This window comes from Sebastes umbrosus, chromosome 12, assembly GCF_015220745.1.
Source record: "Sebastes umbrosus isolate fSebUmb1 chromosome 12, fSebUmb1.pri, whole genome shotgun sequence".
Taxonomy (NCBI): Eukaryota; Metazoa; Chordata; class Actinopteri; order Perciformes; family Sebastidae; genus Sebastes; species Sebastes umbrosus.
The window spans coordinates 29,035,239-29,058,214 of record NC_051280.1 but is presented as its reverse complement, the minus strand read 5'-3'; the positions used below and the strand labels follow the sequence as shown (position 1 = coordinate 29,058,214).

The following is a 22,976-nucleotide window of genomic DNA, read 5'->3' as shown; positions in this document are numbered from 1 at the left end:
ACCCATTAACCCAGCGTGATGCAGCACAGAGAAAGACATCTTGTACTGCACATGGTGGTCCTTTTTCAGGGGAAATTAATTTACTCTTCGATGTATCCAGTAATTTTCCCCTCGCTGAAAAAAAACCTTATAACACATCCTAACTGAGCCCCATAATGATACATATAAACTTCTTCCGCAAACAAAAACATGGGAAAATCCACGTTGTGCGTGCCTACATGGAGGATCCCTTATTTGTCCACGTGGAGGTAAAAATGGAAAAGCAAGTAGCAGTCTGGATAAACTGTGAGCGTGAATACGTTAGTGCTCCTGAGGTTTTATTTGCAAAGCTGCAGGTGGATGCTTGAATGACACGACACTATTTGACTTGGCTCGGTCGCCGGCTGTGACCTACCTGCTTGTTTTTGATGTAAAGGCAATATCATCTGGAAAAAAAAAGACAAACATGAGGAGACACTCTGTATTTCTATGGTAGACTGAAATCATTTATTTGAGAATATTCCAGAAGGAAATGTGTGTCTGTGGGGCTCACTATGCTTTAAGGATTTGATCTCCTGAGATGTAATTATAATATTTCTATAAATTTCATTTTTAGGCTCTTATTGGGTCATTAAATAACTGTATATATTGTAATATTTTCATAATATCCCTGTGAAGTATGGCATTATTGGATTTTTAATAAAGCTTTGGTGATTTGTCTTCAGTTTGCTGATATATTGGCCTTTTATTAAATATAGGATATTGATTACAACATACAACATAATGGATGGGAAGTCCTTAATTTCTTTTTATTTAATGCACCGTTTTGATCAGATTCCACAGAAGTACAGCTTTATGTTATGGCTTTGCATGCATTGGCAAATAAAAAGAATCTGAACATAGATTTGGTTTAAGTCTAAAACTATGATGTCAAAATCTTCCTTTTTTACAATATGGGACCCTTAAAGCCTGAAAACAGAGCCATGAGGAGGTGCAGAAGTCTAGTTTTCTCTGAGAACACTTGAATTACAATATGCTGAAAGGTTATTATGGCATTTTTTGCCCAATAATGCCAAAGATATTCTGCCTACTGCTGCTTTAAAGGTCTCATATTGTAAAAAAGTGAAATGTTCATGTTTTTTATATTATAAAGCAGCTTTAAGTGATTTATAAATACTGTGAAAGTATCAAAACACTCTATATACGGAGAAATACACACAGCCCGCATTCAGAAACTGAGCTTTTGAAACAAGCCGTTAGGATTTCTGTCCATTTGTGATGTCACAAATATAACAATATTTAGACCATTTCACAGTTTTAAACATAAACATACTAAATGTGTCCCAGTTTATTTCCTGTTGCGGTGTATGTGAATCAGCTGACAGGAAGTAAACATGGACCCAAGCGGTTTCCTAGCAACGCAATTCCGTTGCCATTCCGTTGAAATGCGCTAAAACGGAGCGTTTCAGACAGAGGGTAAATACAGGTATATTTAACCAAACAGTATGAGGAAAATAAAGTTGTTTTTTTATTTAAAGCATGTAAACATGTTCAAGTAGAAACCCAAAATACCAACATGAACCTGAAAATGAGCATGATATGTCCCCTTCAAGTTACATAAGGAGAATTAAAAGCACCACAAACTACAACTTTCCAAGTCCTTGCTGGTTTTAATTCAATAATTAATTTGGCCATGAAAAATGCAGACTGTTCTGGTGGCTGAGAATCACATAATAAAAGCCACAGCTGTGGTATTCTGCATACAGTGCACTTTCATAGACTAAGCTGCTGGAGTTACTCTGCACTTTTTAATAGTCCTGTATCACAGCTGTTACCCTGCACTATATTCAGTTTTAACAGTTTTCTTCATCTCCTTGTATTTTTTTATATCTGGTATATTTTGTTGTACTTTGTACTTTGCACTACTAACTTGTTTACTGCCTTTTTACTAATATGTTTTGCACTATGGAACTGTGATGCTGGAAACTTGAATTTCCCTCGGGATCACTTTATTAAGTTACTATCTATCTATCTATCTATCTTTCTATCTATCTATCTATCTATTTATTTATCTATCTATCTATCTATGAATGAATGAATGAATGAATGAATGAATGAAAGACTTTATTTCGAACATAAAATAAATAAAAACAGATACAAAATAATAACAAACAAAACAAGAGTAATAGTGTCCGAAAAGGAGTAGGTAGAAGTAAAACTTATATTTCCCCACCCCTTTCTAACTTCTCCTCTATTAACTCATATATCATAGAATGATAATATAATATAATATAAAAACTATCCCAGATTTATTTACATCCCAAAGTAAATATATGAACAGCATCCCAAGTTTATTTACAACCGACAAATCCATCCGGAGTTAAAAAGCATTTAACCAACCCTTAACACAACTCTTCCTCAACCATATACCTCCCAAAAATATATTTTTTGTATAGCTTTTTAAATTGATTTATATTTGTGCTCCCCTTCAACCCATCACCTAACCCATTCCACAGACTGAAATACACATACTCTTCTTTTTAGTACGAACACAATGCTTTTAAAGATTCAATGTTCCTCTATCTATCTATCTATCTATCTATCTATTTATCTATGAATGAATGAATGAATGAATGAATGAAAGACTTTATTTCGAACATAAAATAAATAAAAACAGATACAAAATAACAACAAACAAAACAAGAGTAATAGTGTCCAAAAAGGAGTAGGTAGAAGTAAAACTTATATTTCCCTACCCCTTTCTAACTTCTCCTCTATTAACTCATATATCATAGAATGATAATATAATATAAAAACTATCCCAGATTTATTTACATCCCAAATTAAATATATGAACAGCATCCCAAGTTTATTTACAACCGACAAATCCATCCGGAATTAAAAAGCATTTAACCAACCCTTAACACAACCCTTATCACAACTCTTCCTCAACCATATACCTCCCAAAAATATATTTTTTGTATAGATTTTTAACTTGATTTATATTTGTGCTCCCCTTCAACTCATCACCTAACCCGTTCCACAAATCCACCCAACAGACTGAACACACATACTCTTCTTTGCAATGCTTTTTAAAGATTCAATGTTCCTCTATCTATCTATCTATCTATCTATCTATCTATCTATCTATCTATCTATCTATCTATCTATCTATCTATGAATGAATGAATGAATGAATGAATGAAAGACTTTATTTCGAACATAAAATAAATAAAAACAGATACAAAATAACAACAAACAAAACAAGAGTAATAGTGTCCAAAAAGGAGTAGGTAGAAGTAAAACTTATATTTCCCTACCCCTTTCTAACTTCTCCTCTATTAACTCATATATCATAGAATGATAATATAATATAAAAACTATCCCAGATTTATTTACATCCCAAATTAAATATATGAACAGCATCCCAAGTTTATTTACAACCGACAAATCCATCCGGAGTTAAAAAGCATTTAACCAACCCTTAACACAACTCTTCCTCAACCATATACCTCCCAAAAATATATTTTTTGTATAGATTTTTAACTTGATTTATATTTGTGCTCCCCTTCAACCCATCACCTAACACATTTCACAGACTGAAATACACATACTCTTCTTTGCAATGCTTTTTAAAATTCAATGTTCCTCTATCTATCTATCTATCTATCTATCTATCTATCTATCTATGAATGAATGAATGAATGAAAGACTTTATTTTGAACATAAAATAAATAAAAACAGATACAAAATAACAACAAACAAAACAAGAGTAATAGTGTCCAAAAAGGAGTAGGAAGAAGTAAAACTTATATTTCCCTACCCCTTTCTAATTTCTCCTCTATTAACTCATATATCATAGAATGATAATATAATATAAAAACTATCCCAGATTTATTTACATCCCAAATTAAATATATGAACAGCATCCCAAGTTTATTTACAACCGACAAATCCATCCGGAATTAAAAAGTATATAACCAACCCTTAACACAACCCTTATCACAACTCTTCCTCAACCATATACCTCCCAAAAATATATTTTTTGTATAGATTTTTAACTTGATTTATATTTGTGCTCCCCTTCAACCCATCACCTAACACATTTCACAGACTGAAATACACATACTCTTCTTTGCAATGCTTTTTAAAATTCAATGTTCCTCTATCTATCTATCAAAGTACTAGTGGGTGCAGTACCACTCCTGCTCGCTAGGGGGCGGTAGCTGAAAGCCCGGTGCGCTCTGGGTACCTGGTGGGTAATCGAGGAAACTCCACAGATTCCTCTCCGGAGCTAACGGTAGCTAGCCGGTTGCTAATCTGCAGGACAACGCAGTTGTGGTTGTTTAATTTGCCCGTTTCAATGTCCACGTCTTTTCCTCCTTTATACTACAGAGCTGTTCTGAACACGCAGTCAGTGACAGAAGTGAGAACCGACGGACACGTTTTAAATACAGCTGGATGTTCTGCTGCCTTTCCCCCAGGATGCTAGCACATAAGTAGCCTACATAGCAGCACTGTGTCCGGATGCTTTGAGCAGCAACGCAGCGGGTTCTGGGGAGTTTCTAGTCGGCCTTTTCTTGCAGAGATGTCAGGCAACCGGCCACAGCAGAGCCCTGGAGGGGCGAGTTCAGTGCCCAGCACGAGTAGCAGTAGTGGAGGAGCTGGGAGCACCAACAGTAGTGGTGGTGGGAGCAGCAACGCCGTCAACAGCAATGGGAACAATTCTGCAAATGTGGTGCCCTCCCGGAGCTTGGCAGGAGCAGCCAGCGAGGGGGGCTTATCGGTGCCGACTCTGGCCGCCGTGCCGTCTTCCCGAGGCGGGTTCGCCTCCCTCAGCAGACCCTCTGCGACCTCCGGCAGCAGGAAGAAATCCCTCCATCAAGCTCCTCTCTACAACGGCCTCTTGAACTCATACGAGGATAAAAGCAACGACTTTGTCTGGTTAGTTCTGTACATTGTAGTTGCAGAGCATTTGGGAAGCTTATACTGTCAGTGTTTTTGACATGCACTTAACACTGTTTTGTTTTTGTCTATGTTGCAGTCCCATTTGCTTCGAGATGATAGAAGAGGCACACATGACAAAGTGTGGGCACAGTTTTTGGTAAGTGTTCACAGTTGTAGCAGTGGCATACTTGTTTCACTGCAAAGGGTTTGGAGTTTGTTTGAGGACAACGACACACATGCTGAGCTGAAAGTGGGCTATTCGTCAAAGACTTTTGCCAACAAAATAACTGAAAATTTCATGCATTAGTGATGCTTACAGGTAAGGATGGAGGAAGACAATCTCCTCCACCTTGTTCACTACTTTACTCAACTCCTAAACAACCCTTCTACACTATAAAAACTAAAAACAAAAACGTTTGGTTTATAGTTTCCCACTTCAACAAACCAAAACCAGTCTTTGCATCATTGAGAACTGTCCTCAGATTGCACACATGACAAAGTGTGGGCACAGTTTTTGGTAAGTGTTCACAGTTGTAGCAGTGGCATACTTGTTTCACTGCAAAGGGTTTGGAGTTTGTTTGAGGACAACGACACACATGCTGAGCTGAAAGTGAAAGACTTTTCAAAGACTTTTGCCAACAAAATAACTGAACATTTCATGCATTAGTGATGCTTACAGGTAGGGAAGACAACCTTCTTCTCCTCCACCTTGTTCAATACTTTACTCAACTCCTAAACAAACCTTCTACACTATAAAAACTAAAAACAAAAACGTTTGGTTTATAGTTTCCCACTTCAACAAACCAAAACCAGTCTTTGCATCATTGAGAACTGTCCTCAGATTGCATACATGACAAAGTGTGGGCACAGTTTTTGGTAAGTGTTCACAGTTGTAGCTGAGGCAGTGGGAGAGTTAGTTGTTTCACTGCAAAGGTTTGGAAGTTTGTATGAGGACAACGGCTGAAAGTGGGCTTGTCAGAAATAACAATTTATGTTATTTTGTCAAAGACTTTTGCCAACAAAAATAACAAATTTCATGCATTAGTGATGCTTACAGGTAAGGATGGAGGAAGACAATCTCCTCCACCTTGTTCACCACTTTACTCAACTCCTAAACAAACCTTCTACACTATAAAAACGTTTGGTTTATACTCCTACTTCAACAAACCAAAACCAGTCTTTGCATCATTGAGAACTGTTTTGCCCTTTTCATAGTATTTCTTAGATGATTTGGACTGACATTTTGGCATGAATGAGCAGACTGCAGGTATGCATGCAGGTGTGACTACCATGTCAAACAGGAATATTAAACAAAAAAATCCTGCAAGCACTTATATTTATTTTTTTTACTGATATAGGCCAATGTTAATTCCTTTCCTCATGACAGAATGTGGGCACAGTTTTTGGTAGGTGTTCAGTTGTAGTTGAGGCAGTGGGATAGTTGTTTCACTGCAAAGGTTTTTGAAGTTTGTTTGAGGACAACAACACACCCGCTGAGCTGCGTGCAGAGCAAAACATAGAAAAGAAAGTGGGCTTGTCAGAAATAAGAATTTATGTTATTTGTCAAAGACTTTTGCCAACAAAATAACTGCAGATTTCAGGCATTAGTGATGCTTACAGGTAAGGACTCAGGAAGACAACCTTTTTTTTCCTCCACCTTGTTCACCACTTTACTCAACTCCAGAACAAACCTTCTACACTATAAAAACTAAAAGGGTTTGGTTTATAGTTTCCCACTTCAACAAACTAAAACCCTTGCTCTTTTTCAAAGTATTTCTTAGATGATTTGGACTGAAAATTTGGCATGAATGAGCAGACTGCAGGTATGCATGACTACCGATGTCAAACAGGAATATTAAACAAAAATAGTTCAACAAAAAATATAAAACGTTTACTAAAAACACAAGTTGTGCAAGAAAATATCAATACACTTGTGTATCGCAATATTATGTTTTGTGCAAAAACACTCGATTTTTAATCAGTAGTTTAAAAATATATATACAGTATATATACTGTTGTCTTTACATTTTTTATTTACTTGATTTGTAGTATACTAAAACATCCTGCAAGCACTTTTATTTTTTTTCACTGATATAGGCAAATGTTAATTCCTTTGCTCAGATTGCACAAAAGGTAGTGCTATGATGTTGGATGTTATAGCGACTGTGATAAATGCAAATGCAGCTTTACTGATTGCATAAAAAAAGTAAACTTTTATCAGATTTTATGCATATGGCGGGGTGCTCTTTATGTTATGACAGTTTTCATAAATTTGATTTTAAAAAATCACAATATAACGCTTTGCTTACAGTATCGCAATATGTTGAATCGTTACCCCCGTATCATGATACGTATTGTATCGCCATATTCTTGCCGACATACAGCCCTAAAAATGGCATATGCAATAAGAGAATAGAGAAGTCGAACTTGTATCTGCTTGTCATGGTTTTAAGCTGGCATTTCAGCACTGTTAGGTATGGCTTAACTTAATTACCAGTAACTCATGCTGTAACAGTGTTCTTTTGTCCATATTTCCCTGTACTGTTTCAGTTGTTTCCACAGTATTAAGTTGTTTCTCTGTCCCTCCTGCAGTTTCAAATGTATCCGCCAGAGTCTGGAGGACAGCAACAGATGTCCCAAGTGTAACTATATTGTCGATAACGTGGATCAGCTTTACCCAAACTTTCTTGGTAGGTATTTTAGAGTCAGAAGGTTGAGCTTTGTTTGAGGTGTTGCTTTAGTTTTTTTTCTGCTCTCATTGATGATCAGAAAAAAGTTCTGAAATTGAAGAGCTGGCACGGGACACACATATTTCTTTATTTGTCAATTAAATTGGAGGAAATGTAGGAGAGTCAAACTGAATAAAGAAAGATGTTAAAAGCGACATTGTGTTTATTAAAACAATAATCTGCTAGGATTAAAAAGGTGTTTTACTGTTTAAGTCACACTCTGGTCGTTTTTCTATCATATACTTACGTAACGTTTCCACCTTTCTCATTTACCCCTTCCCCCACCACCTACACCCCGTGTCCCCACGTCTCAGTAAATGAACTGATCCTTAAACAGAAACAGAGGTCGGAGGAGAAGAGACTAAAATTGGATCATCCTGTAAGTACAACACATGCATTTACTGTTTTCTTTCTACCTGTGAATCCTGTTAAAACTCACACACTCTTATTTTCACTCTCTAGAAAAAAGTCTGTTACTTGTAACTGATGGGTGTCTCTGACCCACAGAATGGGTCTAGGTGGCAGGTGTTCCAGGACGTGTTGAGTCCTGACCAGGAGAACTTGGACCTGGCGAATGTCAATCTGATGCTGGAGCTCCTAGTCCAGAAGAAGAAGCAGCTGGAGGCGGTAAGTTATACATTTCATGTTCTTTGGTTGCCAAGTAACCATTTCTTGCGTTTTGCGTCTGCAGTCTGGCTGCTTAGATTCACATAGGGCTGGACAGTGCTCCATGATAAATGGTGTTATGGTGACTATTTGAGTCGCAGATGACTCATAACCTGTTTTTCCGTGTTAACAGGGATAGTTCTGATTTTTTTGGAGTGGGGTTGTATGAGGTACTTATTCATAGTCAGTGTGTTACCTACAGTAGATGACGGTCAGCACGCCCCCAGTTTGGAGAATCAGGCAGGAGTACAAGCACAGGAGCAAAGCAATGTATTGCTGTGGACGGGGGCAGCCGCAAAACTTATTTTAGCCACCTAAAAACATCATGACAGCAGGGACTGTACTAGCTTTTATACAGTGGGAGTAGTTGCTCAGAAACAGAAATGCTCCGTTTCCATCAGCCTTCTAGTTTTCCATCAGTTTGTTTTGTTGTTAGGTTGTTTTGAGATGAGAAAACCCTGTTTGTAAAAGTTTAGAGCCCGGCATGTTGTTATCTTGCATTGCTTTGTGAACATTGGAGCACATAAAAAAAGTGCAACGATTTGGCTGATAAAATGTGACTTGACTTTGGCGGCTTTTGACGGATGATTCGAATCCTCTACGTTTATGGAGGAGAGCTAGTCCGGTGTACGTGATCGTATTTGAGAGAGGACAGCATGAGGATGACTGACACATATATCTGCAAGGAGATGCTGTGTTTAGAGAGTCAAGAGTTGTTGAGTCATATGAACTCACTAAGGCATGACATGGTCCTCGTGGCAGAGAGGGTATGTGTTACAGGAAAAGAGAAGTAGGAGCCACAACCTATCCTGTTGACTTATGTCCTGTCACATCAGCACTCTCTTAAAGTGACAGCAGGCATAGAGTTTTAAAATCCTAAACAGTTTGGAAACTGAGTTGCCTCACATGTGAGGAGAAACTTTCACTGAGTATCTGCTTTTGAATTGAACTCACTACAAGATTGGCAAAGAACAGCGCATTGTTTACATTAAGACTGCCTTCCAGAGGGAGCTACACACACACCACTTTTAGCTTTCTCTCTGTCCAACACATGCTTATCTTTACAGTGGAAACCACTTACTGACAACATATGGAAAACAAATTAAAGCTACAGTAACTACAGATGTTTGTTTGGCATTGTAAAATACACGTGTAGTGTAGATGGCTGGAAATACTGGCCTTTGTTACTCATGTATTTACATCATATATTTACATATAATGATGTAAACAAAGCTTGAAGACCATCAGAAAACTTACAAAACAGCTTGTTTTAGTTGTCTGGTTTTAGTCAACTTGTCAATCACTTTGTGAGTGATATCATAACAGGTTCATATCCCGTGTCTGGAATTTTGTTGGTGAGGTTTTTATCAAGGATTGAGCCTTTCAAGCAAACCCCGATGGAACTATCTGCAGTGGATGTACCGTCTTTGGTGTTTTTTATTAGTTTAGGCTGCATAAAGAAATGGTCAAATAACAGCATCAGTCCAAAATATGACTTGACTTCCTGCTCTCGGTTCATTTTGTTATGTTAGACATTCGAAGCACGACAAACATCTAGCCACAGTTGTCAAAAAGCGTCCTCCAACACCCATAAACCCTCGGGTCTGGGACTGTTTCCCTGTAGTTGAATTCAATAATAATAATAATACTTGCTCCTAATAATCTGTGCCTCATTTTGATCAGTCTTTTTTGCACAGCAGCACTTTACTTTGAAATGTTTTTGTTTGAGTGGAAGTACCAGGGATGGAAAGAGTACTTGAATATTTTTTTTAAAAAGAAAAGTAAAAAGTTGGTCAGTTAAAATGCGCTTTGAATAAACGTTACTACTGCGTTATAAAGATACTAGAATGAACATGTAGAGGGACCAGAGCTTTAGTGTTAAATGTGTTTTTCCCACTGGCAACTAAAATGTTTTTACATGATCTTATTTTCTCTTCAGAGGATATACTGTACAAAGTTATTCTGCAGCTTCACTTGTAGTTCTGTGAGATTATGCATGATGTTCGTCTCTCCACTAGGAATCCCAAGCAGCTCAGAGACAGATCCTCATGGAGTTCCTTAAAGAAGCCAGGAGAAACAAGAGAGAGGTACTGTTGATTTTTATATACACATTATAATAATGGTTCTGGTGTGTGGCAGGCATATTTATGTGTTTCTGGCTCTGTCAACAGCAACTGGAGCAACTACAGAAAGAGCTCAACTTTCTTGAAGAGGACATAAAGCGTGTTGAGGTAAAGTAGCAGAAACTCTGTTGCCAAACTCATCCACAGCATGTTCTTATTGGAAAGATAGAGGAGCATGACATGGCAAAAACTGGAGCCACTCATCATCACAGCTTGAATTGGAAAAAAACATGTTCTTTTTTGTATAATTTTCCAGGAAATGAGCGGGCTGTACTGTCCAATGATGGAGGCAGAGTGTACTGTGCCTAATGTCGAGGCTCCCTCACCAGCACCCAGGTACGGCTGACCTCGGTGTTCTAACAAGTTATATCTACAGTACAACCAAACACATTCAGCTACTTCAATAGAAACTCATTCTCAACACAGATGATCCTTACTGATGAAAATGTTTTCCCTCTATAATACCTACTATATCTTTATAATAGGACCAGATCTGGGTAGAATAGGATCAGATCTGGGTAGAATAAGACCAGATCTGGGTAGAATAAGACCAGATCTGGATAGAATAGGACCAGATCTGGGTAGAATAGGACCGGATCTGGGTAGAATAGGACCGGATCTGGGTAGAATAGGACTATATCTGGGTGGAATAGGACCGAATTTGGGTAGAATATGACGGGCTCTGGGTAGAATAGGACTGGATTTGGGTAGAATAGGACAGGCTCTGGGTAGAATAGGACCGGATTTGGGTAGAATAGGACCGGATTTGGGTAGAATAAGACCGGATCTGGAAAGAATAGGAACGGATCTGGGTAGAATAGGACTGGATTTGGGTAGAATAGGACTGGATTTGTGTAGAATAGGACCGGATCTGGGTAGAATAGGACTGGATTTGGGTAGAATAGGACCGGATCTGGGTAGAATAGGACCGGATCTGGGTAGAATAAGCTAATATGAAAGTGCATCATGCATATACTGTAGTCAAGATGTTCAGGGCTCCTGTATTACCATATAGTGTACCTTACATGTCTGTATATTTTTGTTTATTTGTTGAGTAGCTGCAGTAGTATTATTGAGCCAGCAGACTACATCCAGCCTCCAGGATTTGGTGGAACAACCCAGGTAAGTCAGAGCAACACACATGCTGTTTGGCTGATTGATTTTTTAAATCATTTCTAACCCTCTTTGACAGTCACGTCTATTATTTTCATTTCTTTAAATGTATTTGCATATCTCTTATTTTCAAGTTTTATAGTTTGGATGCAGGCCATTGGTTTTGCCTCCAGAGGAATATGAGAAAAAGTTCCATTGCTATTTACAAAAAAAAATGTACACCAGCTCTCAAAGGTTTTTGACATATTATGTAGTGGTCAGAATGAGCTTTAACAGAATAAATGAGTTTAGCACTGACACTCAACTGTACTCTTAAACACTTGGAATTGTTTTTCCAGGGCAAAAGACAGACCTGGTACAACAGCACGCTGGCGTCGAGGAGGAAGAGGCTCACGGCTCATTTCGAGGATCTGGAGCAGTGCTACTTCTCCAACAAAATGTCACGCATCACAGGTACAAACCCCCTAGTGAAGGATGCCATCATTCTCTCACAGCACAACACCAATCTCTCTAGAAACATCTGAAGGCAGAGTATCTGATTCTGTTCAAACTGGACTACATTTGTATGTAGGAAGGACACGTGTAAGGCTTCAGTTCTTAGAACTGGTTGTTCACTCACAGAGCAGATGAGTGTCTGCCTCACTCCAGTGTTATTGCTGAAGTTACTGTTTCTTAAAACGAAGACCACATTTACCACAATCTTGACCGCTTGCTGTCACAGTGTGGGTGTTTCTGATGAGAAGCCTCGGCTCTTGGAGCGTTGGAAGAATGAATGACACAAAGCATAAACCCAACATGATGGCACACAGTACAAAGTGTTCTTTGTTTTTGGTTATTATATTACTGTGATAAAGATTTATTGCAGTTAAAATGTGACATTAAGCTCTTTCGACATTCAGTATGGTTATATTTTCCCTCCTTTTTTTTACATAAGATACAGTATGTATAGTTCATGTCCCCATTGCTCCTTGTAAACAATATTTTAATGGGAAAATGGTAGGTATGAGGTAAAAAATACATATTTTTACCTCATACCTGTAGTGCGATTCATTAATCTGGATTGTTTTGGTGCGAGTAGCCGAGTGTTGGAGATGTCGGCCGTAGAGATGTCTGCCTTCTCTCCAATATAATGGAACTGTCCCTTTGATAGTATGTGTCTATTGTGTCCAGATGAAGGCAGGAACCTGAACCAGCTGGATGATTTCATGGAGTGTCTGTCTAAGTTTACCCGTTACAACTCTGTGCGACCGCTCGCCACCCTCTCGTACGCCAGTGACCTCTATAACGGCTCCAGTATTGTCTCCAGGTACGACAAGGAATATATTTCACTTTTATTTTTGTCTTATACACTTTATGGAATTGATCTTTGAAGGCTCAGTATGAGATTATTAACATTTTGTATAGAATTGGCTGGCTTTATTATATGTTTTTTATCCATTGTCGCAAGTTTTCTAACAGTATAATCTTTATCAGCCCATTCACTATCTATCGATGATTGTGTTCTCACCTGCGTTTCAGTATTGAGTTTGACCGTGACTGTGACTACTTTGCCATCGCTGGTGTGACCAAGAAGATCAAGGTGTTTGAGTACGGCACAGTGATTCAGGACGCAGTTGACATCCACTACCCTGTTAATGAAATGACCTGCAATTCCAAAATCAGGTAGGGCAACATAATGTGCAGGTGTCCTTCACATTATACAACGCAGTGTTTAGAGTGGTTCTGATCTCGACCCCGACCCTGTTTGTCGTAGCTGTATCAGCTGGAGCAGCTATCACAAGAACCTTCTGGCCAGCAGTGACTACGAGGGTACTGTCATCCTGTGGGACGGATTCACCGGCCAGAGGTCCAAAGTCTACCAGGTACGATACTTAGAAGCTTGGGTGGTTTTCATACCTTCATACCTTCCTGACATTTCACCGGAGTATACGCTATATGACGGTATTTGTGTAAAAAAAACATCATAAAAGCTGAGCTGCTGCTGATTTAAGTCATTGTAGCATGTATGGCATTGTTTTTCCTACAGTGCTGTGTGTCTAATATGCAATTTGTCTACTTACAAAAGTCTTACTTATGGCCGATAAAATAATAAATAGATAGGAAATAAGCGCCGTTCTTCCATAGATTCTTGCTGGAGGACCCGATGACCCTTTTTTCCCGCGGTGGATACCAACACATCAGTATGCTGAACTCAAATTTAAAACTTTTAAGTTTCTTTAAATATTTATTAGTTGCTTTTCTAAATACTTGTCAGTTACTTTTCAAAATCCACATGAATCACTCTTCACATCGGCATAAATTAGATCCACCGCACAGCACTTATTTAATAAGAAAAGACGTCACTCTGTTCGCCTCTTACTCCCGTTACTTCTTTCTTCCAAAACAGTGGTGAAGAACACCAGGAACAAATGCCAGCAGTTGAGTTTTCATTAAAACAAAATTATGACTGGTGTTTTAACTGCATGCCAAATCAATAAGCGTACACAAGGCCAAATTGCCTCCTAAGTTACCATATGACCGGTTGCTGACAAGCAATGTAGCATTTAAAAGGCTATTTTTTTAAAACAGAGTTTGGTGCAGTGCTTAACTCAACATAAAACGCAGCGGGGCTACGTTACATCACTTCCAGCAAACTTCACGGAGAACAATGAGGGCAAAACAACATCACTGATCTGTTTTAACCAAATATTCTCTGGTCTAGCTCAGCTAAAAACACAAATCCATCTGCACATTAGCGTGTCATTCACTACCGAGCCTGTTTGTAACTGGTACCGACAACGTTATCTTCACTTCACCTGTCTCTCCTCTGCTACGCTCCGTGTGTGTGTGGAGAGGCTGAGCCCTGCACTTTGTGAGCAGAGGATGTTAATGATTGTGTGAAATGTTAGCACCGCCGCTGCAGAATACATACAGGGGGAAACACTGCAACTTTTTAAGGTTTATTCTGCTTTCTTTTCAGGAACATGAAAAAAGGTGTTGGAGTGTTGACTTCAATCTGATGGACCCCAAGCTGTTAGCCTCCGGTTCTGATGATGCTAAAGGTAACTGAGGACTGCTTTGTCTGACAGGTTTTCAGTCATGAATCATCTTCGGTCTTCCCAGCTCATGGAGAAATGTTCACATCTGTTTGTTTTGTTTTTTTGTTTCAGTGAAGTTATGGTCAACCAATCTTGACAACTCCGTGGCCAGCATCGAGGCCAAGGCCAACGTCTGCTGCGTGAAATTCAGCCCAACCTCCAGGTATCATCTGGCCTTTGGCTGTGCAGGTAAGATCAGGATTGGTTTCAGGTTGTGATTGCCAGATTTCTCTTGTCTATCTCATGCAAAGTTACTGTTGGTAGAGGACAAAATCATTCATGCAAACATGTAATTATTGTAATAATTTCTGTGCAACTGTCTAGCCTACAAATCACCAACATGTTTTGTATGAAGTTGCAATGTGTAATACCTAGTTATGTCAACACTGTAACCTCTTCACATTCTGTTGCTAATGTTAGGTAATTTTTTTAAGTTTTAAACTAAAATTCTGTCCAGATCTTACATATTGCAACTTTAAAGTCCCATAGCATACATATATATGTACGTAAGTAGGTTAACAAGGTCAGGACTTTCAATCAGTTCAGTTTATTTCAGATGTTAACAGTCCATGTCGGGGGAAGAGAATATGTCTCTCTTCAAAAATCACTGGCAAAGAAACTTGTTTTCCTGTCATTGTGATGTATTATTATTGTTGTTGACCTCTGACGGGGTGCACCCACCTCACGCCACTGCAGTTTGTGCTTGTACAACTACTATTTCTTTTGTGGTTTCACGGACTCTGGTGGTGCAGACAAACTTCTGAAAACTTCATTTGTTACTCTCCCAAGGGAGAAATAAGAATTGGAAATATTCTCTCGTACACAGAAGCAATCCTTCACGTAACTCAACATTGGATGAACAGAGCAGCACAGAAACTCTGTGTTATCCTGCGGTGAATTATCCCTGGCTTATTTACCCCATTCCCCCCGCGTCTCTGAGGTCCAAGTCCACTGAGCCGGAGGAAAATGAAATCCACTCCTTGACCTTGAAGTTGTTGGTTTACAGTCCGTAGTAAAGCTAGGACACTGGAATAAAAGCCAGCAGGCACGGTGTAGCGTTCATTCAACGAAGGCATTGCACCATCATTTGACCATGGCTGCCTGCCTTGGTGGTTACTGGATATGACTGATACTGAGAGTTAGCTGAGCAGCCTCTTCTCTCATAATCTCCCATCTGAATGCATACCTTTTTATTTTGTTTTTGCTCACAGACCACTGTGTCCACTACTATGATCTACGCAACACAAAGCAGCCAATCATGGTATTCAAAGGCCACAGGAAGGCCGTGTCTTACGCCAAGTTTGTCAACGGAGAGGAAATTGTTTCTGCGTAAGTCCTTATTTTTAGCAGTACTGTGCTGAAATGATATTTTTGTATATATACAAAAGAGTTATTACAAGATATCCAGAGTTTCATGGATAACATTTTTTACACCATCTACTATATACAGAATGCTGATAATGTATACCAGCTGGTTTACATTGCAGTGTTGACAAAAATGCAAATGCTGACACAATTATGGATAATTTTGTTGTTTTCTTTCCTCATTTCACACACAAAAACATGACAATGTATGTTCTACCACAGATTCGTGAAAAGCAGTTTTTGGCACGTCATGTCACCAAATAACAGTTCTTGACTCGTTATGTATTTACACCCTTTAATTAACAGTTCAACAGACAGTCAGCTGAAGCTGTGGAACGTCAACAAACCTCACTGCCTGCGCTCCTTCAAGGGTCACATCAACGAGAAGAACTTTGTAGGCCTGGCTTCCAATGGAGACTATGTTGCCTGTGGTAAGCATCGCTCAGCCATGTAGCGGCACCACCGCAAAAATAAACAAACACCACCACTCTAGGACAAAATCTGAAAGTGTTTTATTACTGTGCCTCCGAGCCGGCGACAGTAGTGGCCGGAGGCATTATGGTTTTTGGGTTGTCGTCGCCCATCCGTACCATTCTTGTAAACGTGATATCTCAGTAACGCCTGGAGGGAATTTCTTCAAATTTGGCACAAACGTCCACCTGGACTCAAAGGTCAAAGGTCAAGGTCACTGTGACCTCACGTCCTCCCCATTCTCGTGATATATCAGGTACGCTTTAAGCGAATTTCTTAAAATTCGGCACAAACGTGAAGGATGAACTAATTAGAGTTTGGTTGTCAAAGGTCAAGGTCACTGTGACTTCACAAAACATGTTTTCGTCCATAATCTAAATTCATTTTGTGTGCTTGTACAGGCAGTGAAAACAACTCCCTGTACCTATACTACAAAGGACTTTCCAAGACACTGTTAACATTCAAGTTCGACACAGTGAAGAGTGTCCTGGACAAAGACAAGAAAGAAGACGACACCAACGAGTTTGTCAGTGCTGTCTGCTGGAGAGCCCTGCCTGATGGAGTGAGTTCACCTCATTATTACACTGTTATTGTTGTTCAGTTTACAGTACATGTGCTGTTAATTTTACAAATGCTGTACTTGAAGGAAGATTACACCGACTGGTTCATTACTGCTGGCTGCTCTTCCTGAACAGATCATGTTAATGCACACCATCTCTTGTAAACTTGAAAACATGTTTGAGCTATGAAAGAGAGATTATACGCTTTCCTGTCACATTTTGTTAATGTTGTTAAAGGTCGGGTTCATTATTTTTGGGGTTTTTATATCATTCTGTAGCTTCCCAGTGGTGTTCCTTATGTATTCAGTATGTAAACATCCTTATAGACAGTGTATTAACATTACATACAGTAACTTAGATGGCGATCAGCATGCTCTCAGTTTGGAACAGCAGACAAGAATACCAGCACAGAAGCAAACTAATGTAGTGCTGTGGGCCCCACGTTAGTTCGGATCGAAAAGTCACACAAACAAACTAACCACTGTGACTGTTTTTGTGAATGGAGTCTGGTGGCTTTGAAGACAGCGATATCACCTCTTCAGTTCCCAGTGGGAAAGAGCTGTCTGGCGTTTTAGGTGGCTAAAATATATTTTTATGTTGCCTGTCCATAGCCGCTTAACCTCGCCGTTAGACGGCCCTTTCCGACGGGAAACTGAAGCTGTCTTATCGCATCTCTTCAAAGCCACCAGACTACATTCACAAAAATAATAATTTGACCTCGAAGAACACAGGAGTATACATACAACCCCACTTCACAAAATTCATAACTTGTATTAGTTACATTATTGATTAGCTTACTTTTGTCACCTACGTCACTGCTTTTTGCTAACAAAGTGGGCGTTTCCATTTGAAAGAAATCGATCAGAAGGCATACGGAACCACCCTTTAATTCTTATTGTCCTATAAAGTGATGAAATATCAACGTGTAACTTACACTAAGTTGTGTTTGATTAACGATGCTTTGTTTTTCAGGAATCAAATGTACTGATTGCTGCAAACAGTCAAGGAACAATTAAGGTTTGTGTTTTGGAAGTTATACATAAAACACACTACAGTAATAACTACAGGTATTCTGCATCAGCTGCCAGACTGTTGTCAAGGTATCAGGCATAGTTAGAGCTCAATCACTCGGTCAGTTGACAGAAAACTAGCAACTATTTTGATAAGAGAATGTTTTGACTTTTTGTCATCATGTTTTAAAGGCACATCCGTAATCCGAACGTAATGCCTTTGACATTAGTCAGTCGACAAAATACATAGACAATAGTCCATTATGTAAACTGTAGTTTCTGGATGCTTCGAGTACACAAAAAGCCATTCAGCTTTGTTGTACAGGCTGGCAGCAGAAGTCCCAGTGACAGAAATTTCAACACCTCACTAAATCAAATCAACATTATCTGCATGGCTAAATACCGCAGGGGACTTACATTTCCTGCCATGTGGCACTTTTACTGTTAACTCTCAAAGCAATGACTGCGCTCATCTTACTGTTTTAAGTCTTTGTTTCCAGTGACGGCGAGCTACAGATAACATAACAGGTCTGTCTTTTTCTCTCCACACAGGTTCTCGAGCTCGTCTGAAGGCCCACCACATCTTCAGCGTGCGATAGAACTACCATCAGCCTCTCTGATGTTTGGTAGAGGATCAGTCTGACGCAGGGAGCGCCGAGGCTGCCTGCTGAACTGGGATACCCGACAACAGCGGGAGAGCTGAAATAAACTGACTAAACTGTCTTATTTTAATGAGCTGCAGCAGAAAGACTTTGGACCTCAGTATAGCAGGAGAAGATGTGCTGTCATCCTTAACAGCAAAAGAAGTGAGGACCTAGCTCGGGGCGCACAATGGAATAAGAGACTTCAGAAAGCATTTTTTTGTTTCTTTTCAGTAAAGTTATATCGGCTACAATAGAAACGCCTCTTTATGATTTTAGGCCAAATCAAAACTTGTACCTTTTTTTAATTAAGCTGTTGCTCTCAAGGGTACATCCAGCCAAACGCTACTAGTGTGATGCATTTTCCCTTTTAAAGGCCAAAGCACAAGACTAAATGACAAAAATTATGTCTTCACATGAAGCTTTTAACCCCCCCACCCTCCACCCCACCACCCCCCTTCCTTATTGTTTGTCAACCACCTGTTTTTTTTCCCCTTTACGTGTCGTCTTTTTTGTGTTTTTCAGATTGGGAGAAACCAGTTTTAATAAATATGAATGAATTTCATTCTGTAAAGCGTATCGTCAGTTCCTTTTGTGGCTAAAGAGTGTAGAATGTGAGGTGATGTACGGAAGTCAAGGACGACCAATAAATTATGGACATGTTGAGAAACTCTGATGTTTCTGCTACTATTACGTTGTGATCACGGCGACTCTCATGTAGCTTAATTAAAGCATTGATCTGCGATTCTCCGTCAAACTGGATTGTTTTTCCACACATGTGAGCCATTTGTTGCTTGCTGAAAAATGAGAACCTCACACAATCGCATTTAGTTCTTTTTAAAGTAGCAATGGAATTACTCTCCACATACTGTATAGGTTAAAACATCTGCATTTTTAACTTCACGCAAACTGCTGTGGAGGGGTCATCCATGTTGACGACATTGACGTGGAGAGGATTTGGTAGGCTAAACGCCAATATACTTATTTTATGATAACTGAGTGAGAGAGGTGTTTTTGTATTTGTATAACTGAATAAATTATTTCGAAACAACTTTGTCGCCTTCGGTCATATTTTTATTGGATATTTTTGCTGTTTCAAGCATTCTCTTGAGTGCGTTCGCACGACTGTTTAGTGTTGGTAATGGGTCTCATATGGCGTGTCTAAACCTTGTGTGAAATGGTAATCCGTTAAATCTTCAGTCTCCTTCAACACATATTAGCTGAAATGCCAAAGAGCTATTAAATGTCATGTTTACCCCGGAGCGGGTATACTTCATGTGTGAAACCGATTACTGCAAGATGCTTCCGGTTGTGGCTCTTTTTACTCAGGAAATTTCACGCTGTCTTCTGTAATATCGTGATAAACAATGATGAAAACAAAGGATTAGTGGTTTCAGCAGCGCAGCAGGGAGACTCAACTTTATGAAAAATTCACACGGACAAAGTTTCACAGAGGAACATTGAACAGAATTATTTTATTTTTTTAAATAAAGGAAATGCTGCCAAAATTTTTAAAATGAACCGCAGTCTCTGAATTTCTAAGGAGTTGTGACATGTTATGTTTGTTAGCTGGCTTGTATTTGTCTGTGGATGCGTTTACAATAATTTCACAATAAGCGTTTTATTCTTTAATAAAGGCTTCAATATTGTTAGGTACCAATAATTCATATTTTCCTTATACTTTATGTATAATGTCAATTTTGTTATTTCTGTTAAAGTACCTTTTCCACCTCACTCGCAGTAGATTGAGTCATGATGATGTGTTAATCATGAAGAGTATGTCCGTCTGCAATTGAGTCATGTAAATATTCTATGGTAAAAAGATAAAGAAACATGTTTTTACAGTGTACTACCATTCAAAATTTTGAAATCGTCTGCCACAAATGGCTGAGAAGGTTTTCTTTTTGAATGGTCTTTCATGCATTTGGGTTGTAGAAAGTCCTCTTTACATATGTTGTTTTGTATTAAGGGTTTGTTTTGTACCTGGAGAACAAAACGCTAAAAGGGCAGAGAGAGACAAAGATCCCTCTGAGCAACTGTTGAGTAAGAATAGAAGGAATCATCAGTCATTGGTAAAAGAAACTGGAAGCTAATGTGTGCAGATTTAAATAGGAACAGATTTCAGTGTCAAGGTCACAATAATGCAGCCTATAACAAGTTCGAATAAACGGGCAACGTGTTGCTTTAGCATAGCTCTTCTTCACATTAGAAATATAAGGGCAGAGGTTTTTCAAAGTGGGAGGTAGGCCTGTTCAGGGGGGCTCCAAACAATTTCAGGGGAGGCTCAGTGAATGGAAGTGAAAAAATATGACATTAGTTATCAAAAGACAATCACATGGAACAGCCTAAATGTGTGTAATTTGGTTAAAGAGAGAGTCTAAACCTTTTTAAACTGAGCAGACTGACATGTGACTCAAGTCATTTGGTCCAAGTCTCAAGCAAGTCCAAAATTGTTTTTTTCTTGTGCAAGTCAAGTCGTTAACTGTTGTCTCAAATTAAACTGTAAAAAATCAAGGCATAGCATAAATGCATACTGTGCATTGTTGTGTCATTATTTTTTTTTACAAACAGTAAATAAACCCCTACAAATTATGGATGAGAAGTTTAACCCAAAGCTGTAACCGGGTTTATTCAGCATTAGATGCTCTAATGAAAGCCACAGTCTGTCCCCATTTGGGAAAAAGTTTTTATTGACAGAATTTTTTCTAGATATTGACTAATTAATCCTCTGTTATAATAAGGAGCTGAGTGCTCTGAGTTGATTTGATCAGGTGTTAATAATGGTGGTCGGTAAGGTGTTATCAGTAAAATATGACTCTCCAATAACATCTAGTGGCAGCTGTAGGAAACTGACAGATGGCACATTTTAATAGCTTGAAAATGAACACCTTTTTAATCACTGATACCCACAACAAAATGGCATCTTGGTATGTGTGTTGATGCAGCCACATGCTACTTAAACTGAGACAGCAACATTTTAATTTAAGATAAGATAAGATATTCCTTTATTAGTCCCGCAGTGGGGAAGTGTGCAGTGTACAGCAACAAAGGGGATAGTGCAAAAAACAAGAAGCATCAGCTAACACAGTAAAAAAAAGAGCTAAACAAAGTGTAACAAAATATGAACCATTTAAATAGAAGGAAGTTTAAAAATAGGAGCAGTATATACAGTATTGACAACAAACAGACTATTAACAAAATTGCACAAGTGGAACATGATATTGCACAGTGAGAATGAAATGAAATTCCTTAGTATCTCATGGTTTTCAGTTAAAAAGTGTTTTAAAAAAAATATTTTTTTGTATTTATATTTTTGTCTTTATTTATGTATTTTCACCTCCCTTATTTATGGTTAATAATGGTTTTCCATAGAGAACAACTGTAGTGACGGAGAGGAGGAAACAATTTATGAATTTATCAAGTCACAATCATGACGTTTAAGTTTTACTTTGTTCAACACAATTAAGTAAGTAAGTAAAAGCAATGCCATAGTTATGACTTCTGAATAATGTAAATATAGTTGGCTTAGTATCTCATGTTTTTTTTGTTTTTTTAAGTATTTTTTTTTTGGTCTTTATTTATGTATTCTCACCTTCCTTATTTATCTGTCAGGAATGGTTTTCCATATAGAGACAACTGTAGTGAGCGAGAGGAGGGAACAATAAAAAAAAAAATATTTTGTCTTATCTTTTATTTTCTTTGTTTTCTTTGTTAGATATGTGAAGTACATGAAATGTCATGACTTTCTTTGATAACTGTGGAAATTCTGACTAAACATTTCATTGTATAATTTAATTATTAATATTGTTAGTCTGTCTGTATTTGTATATATGTATATATGTTTATATGTAAAATTCAATAAAAAATGTTGTTTAAAAAAAAGAAAAGTAAAAGCAGTGGTTATGACTTATGAATAATGCAAATATTGCTGGCTTAGTATCTCATGGTTTTCAGTTAAAAAATGTTTTAAAAACAATGTTTTGACTTTGTTGTCTTTATTTATGTATTTTCACCTTCCTTATTTATGGTTAATAATGGTTTTCCATAGAGAACAACTGTAGTGAAGGAGAGGAGGAAACAATTTACGAATTTATCAAGTCACAATCATGACGTTTAAGTTTTACTTTGTTCAAGACAATTAAGTAAGTAAGTAAAAGCAATGCCATAGTTATGACTTCTGAATAATGTAAATATAGTTGGCTTAGTATCTCATGTTTTTTTATTTTTTTAAGTTTTTTTTTTTTTTTTTTTTAATTTCTTTATTTATGTATTTTCACCTTCCTTATTTATGTGGC

At 38.2% G+C, this 22,976-nt stretch overlaps 1 protein-coding gene across 3 annotated transcripts; it reads left to right on the top strand.

Moving 5' to 3' along the window:
• The first annotated feature begins 4,191 nt into the window (after positions 1-4,191).
• On the top strand, positions 4,192-19,732 carry cop1 (COP1 E3 ubiquitin ligase). 3 transcript variants are annotated; one of them, XM_037788022.1, is made up of 20 exons: positions 4,192-4,923; positions 5,024-5,083; positions 7,519-7,616; positions 7,970-8,034; positions 8,163-8,282; positions 10,340-10,408; positions 10,493-10,552; positions 10,701-10,780; positions 11,503-11,566; positions 11,896-12,010; positions 12,728-12,863; positions 13,076-13,219; positions 13,311-13,419; positions 14,517-14,598; positions 14,707-14,823; positions 15,846-15,963; positions 16,306-16,430; positions 16,872-17,032; positions 18,003-18,047; positions 18,593-19,732. In XM_037788022.1, exons 1-20 carry the CDS (start codon positions 4,568-4,570, stop codon positions 18,608-18,610), a joined length of 2,142 nt encoding a protein of 713 aa, XP_037643950.1. In that variant the 5' UTR covers positions 4,192-4,567; the 3' UTR covers positions 18,611-19,732. The 3 variants fall into 3 exon arrangements, with proteins under 3 accessions (XP_037643950.1, XP_037643952.1, XP_037643951.1); XM_037788024.1 differs by lacking the exons at positions 4,192-4,923; positions 5,024-5,083 and adding an exon at positions 5,414-5,443; XM_037788023.1 differs by lacking the exons at positions 4,192-4,923; positions 5,024-5,083 and adding an exon at positions 6,292-6,332.
• Positions 19,733-22,976: the final 3,244 nt, after the last annotated feature.

Bases quoted from the DNA above. Each gene is read 5' to 3' on its own strand.
- cop1 (XM_037788022.1), top strand. From the start codon at position 4,568: ATGTCAGGCAACCGGCCACAGCAGAGCCCTGGAGGGGCGAGTTCAGTG. The intron at 13,220-13,310 runs GTAGGGCAACAT...TGTTTGTCGTAG, and splicing joins ACCTGCAATTCCAAAATCAG to CTGTATCAGCTGGAGCAGCT. The intron at 16,431-16,871 runs GTAAGCATCGCT...GTGCTTGTACAG, and splicing joins TGGAGACTATGTTGCCTGTG to GCAGTGAAAACAACTCCCTG.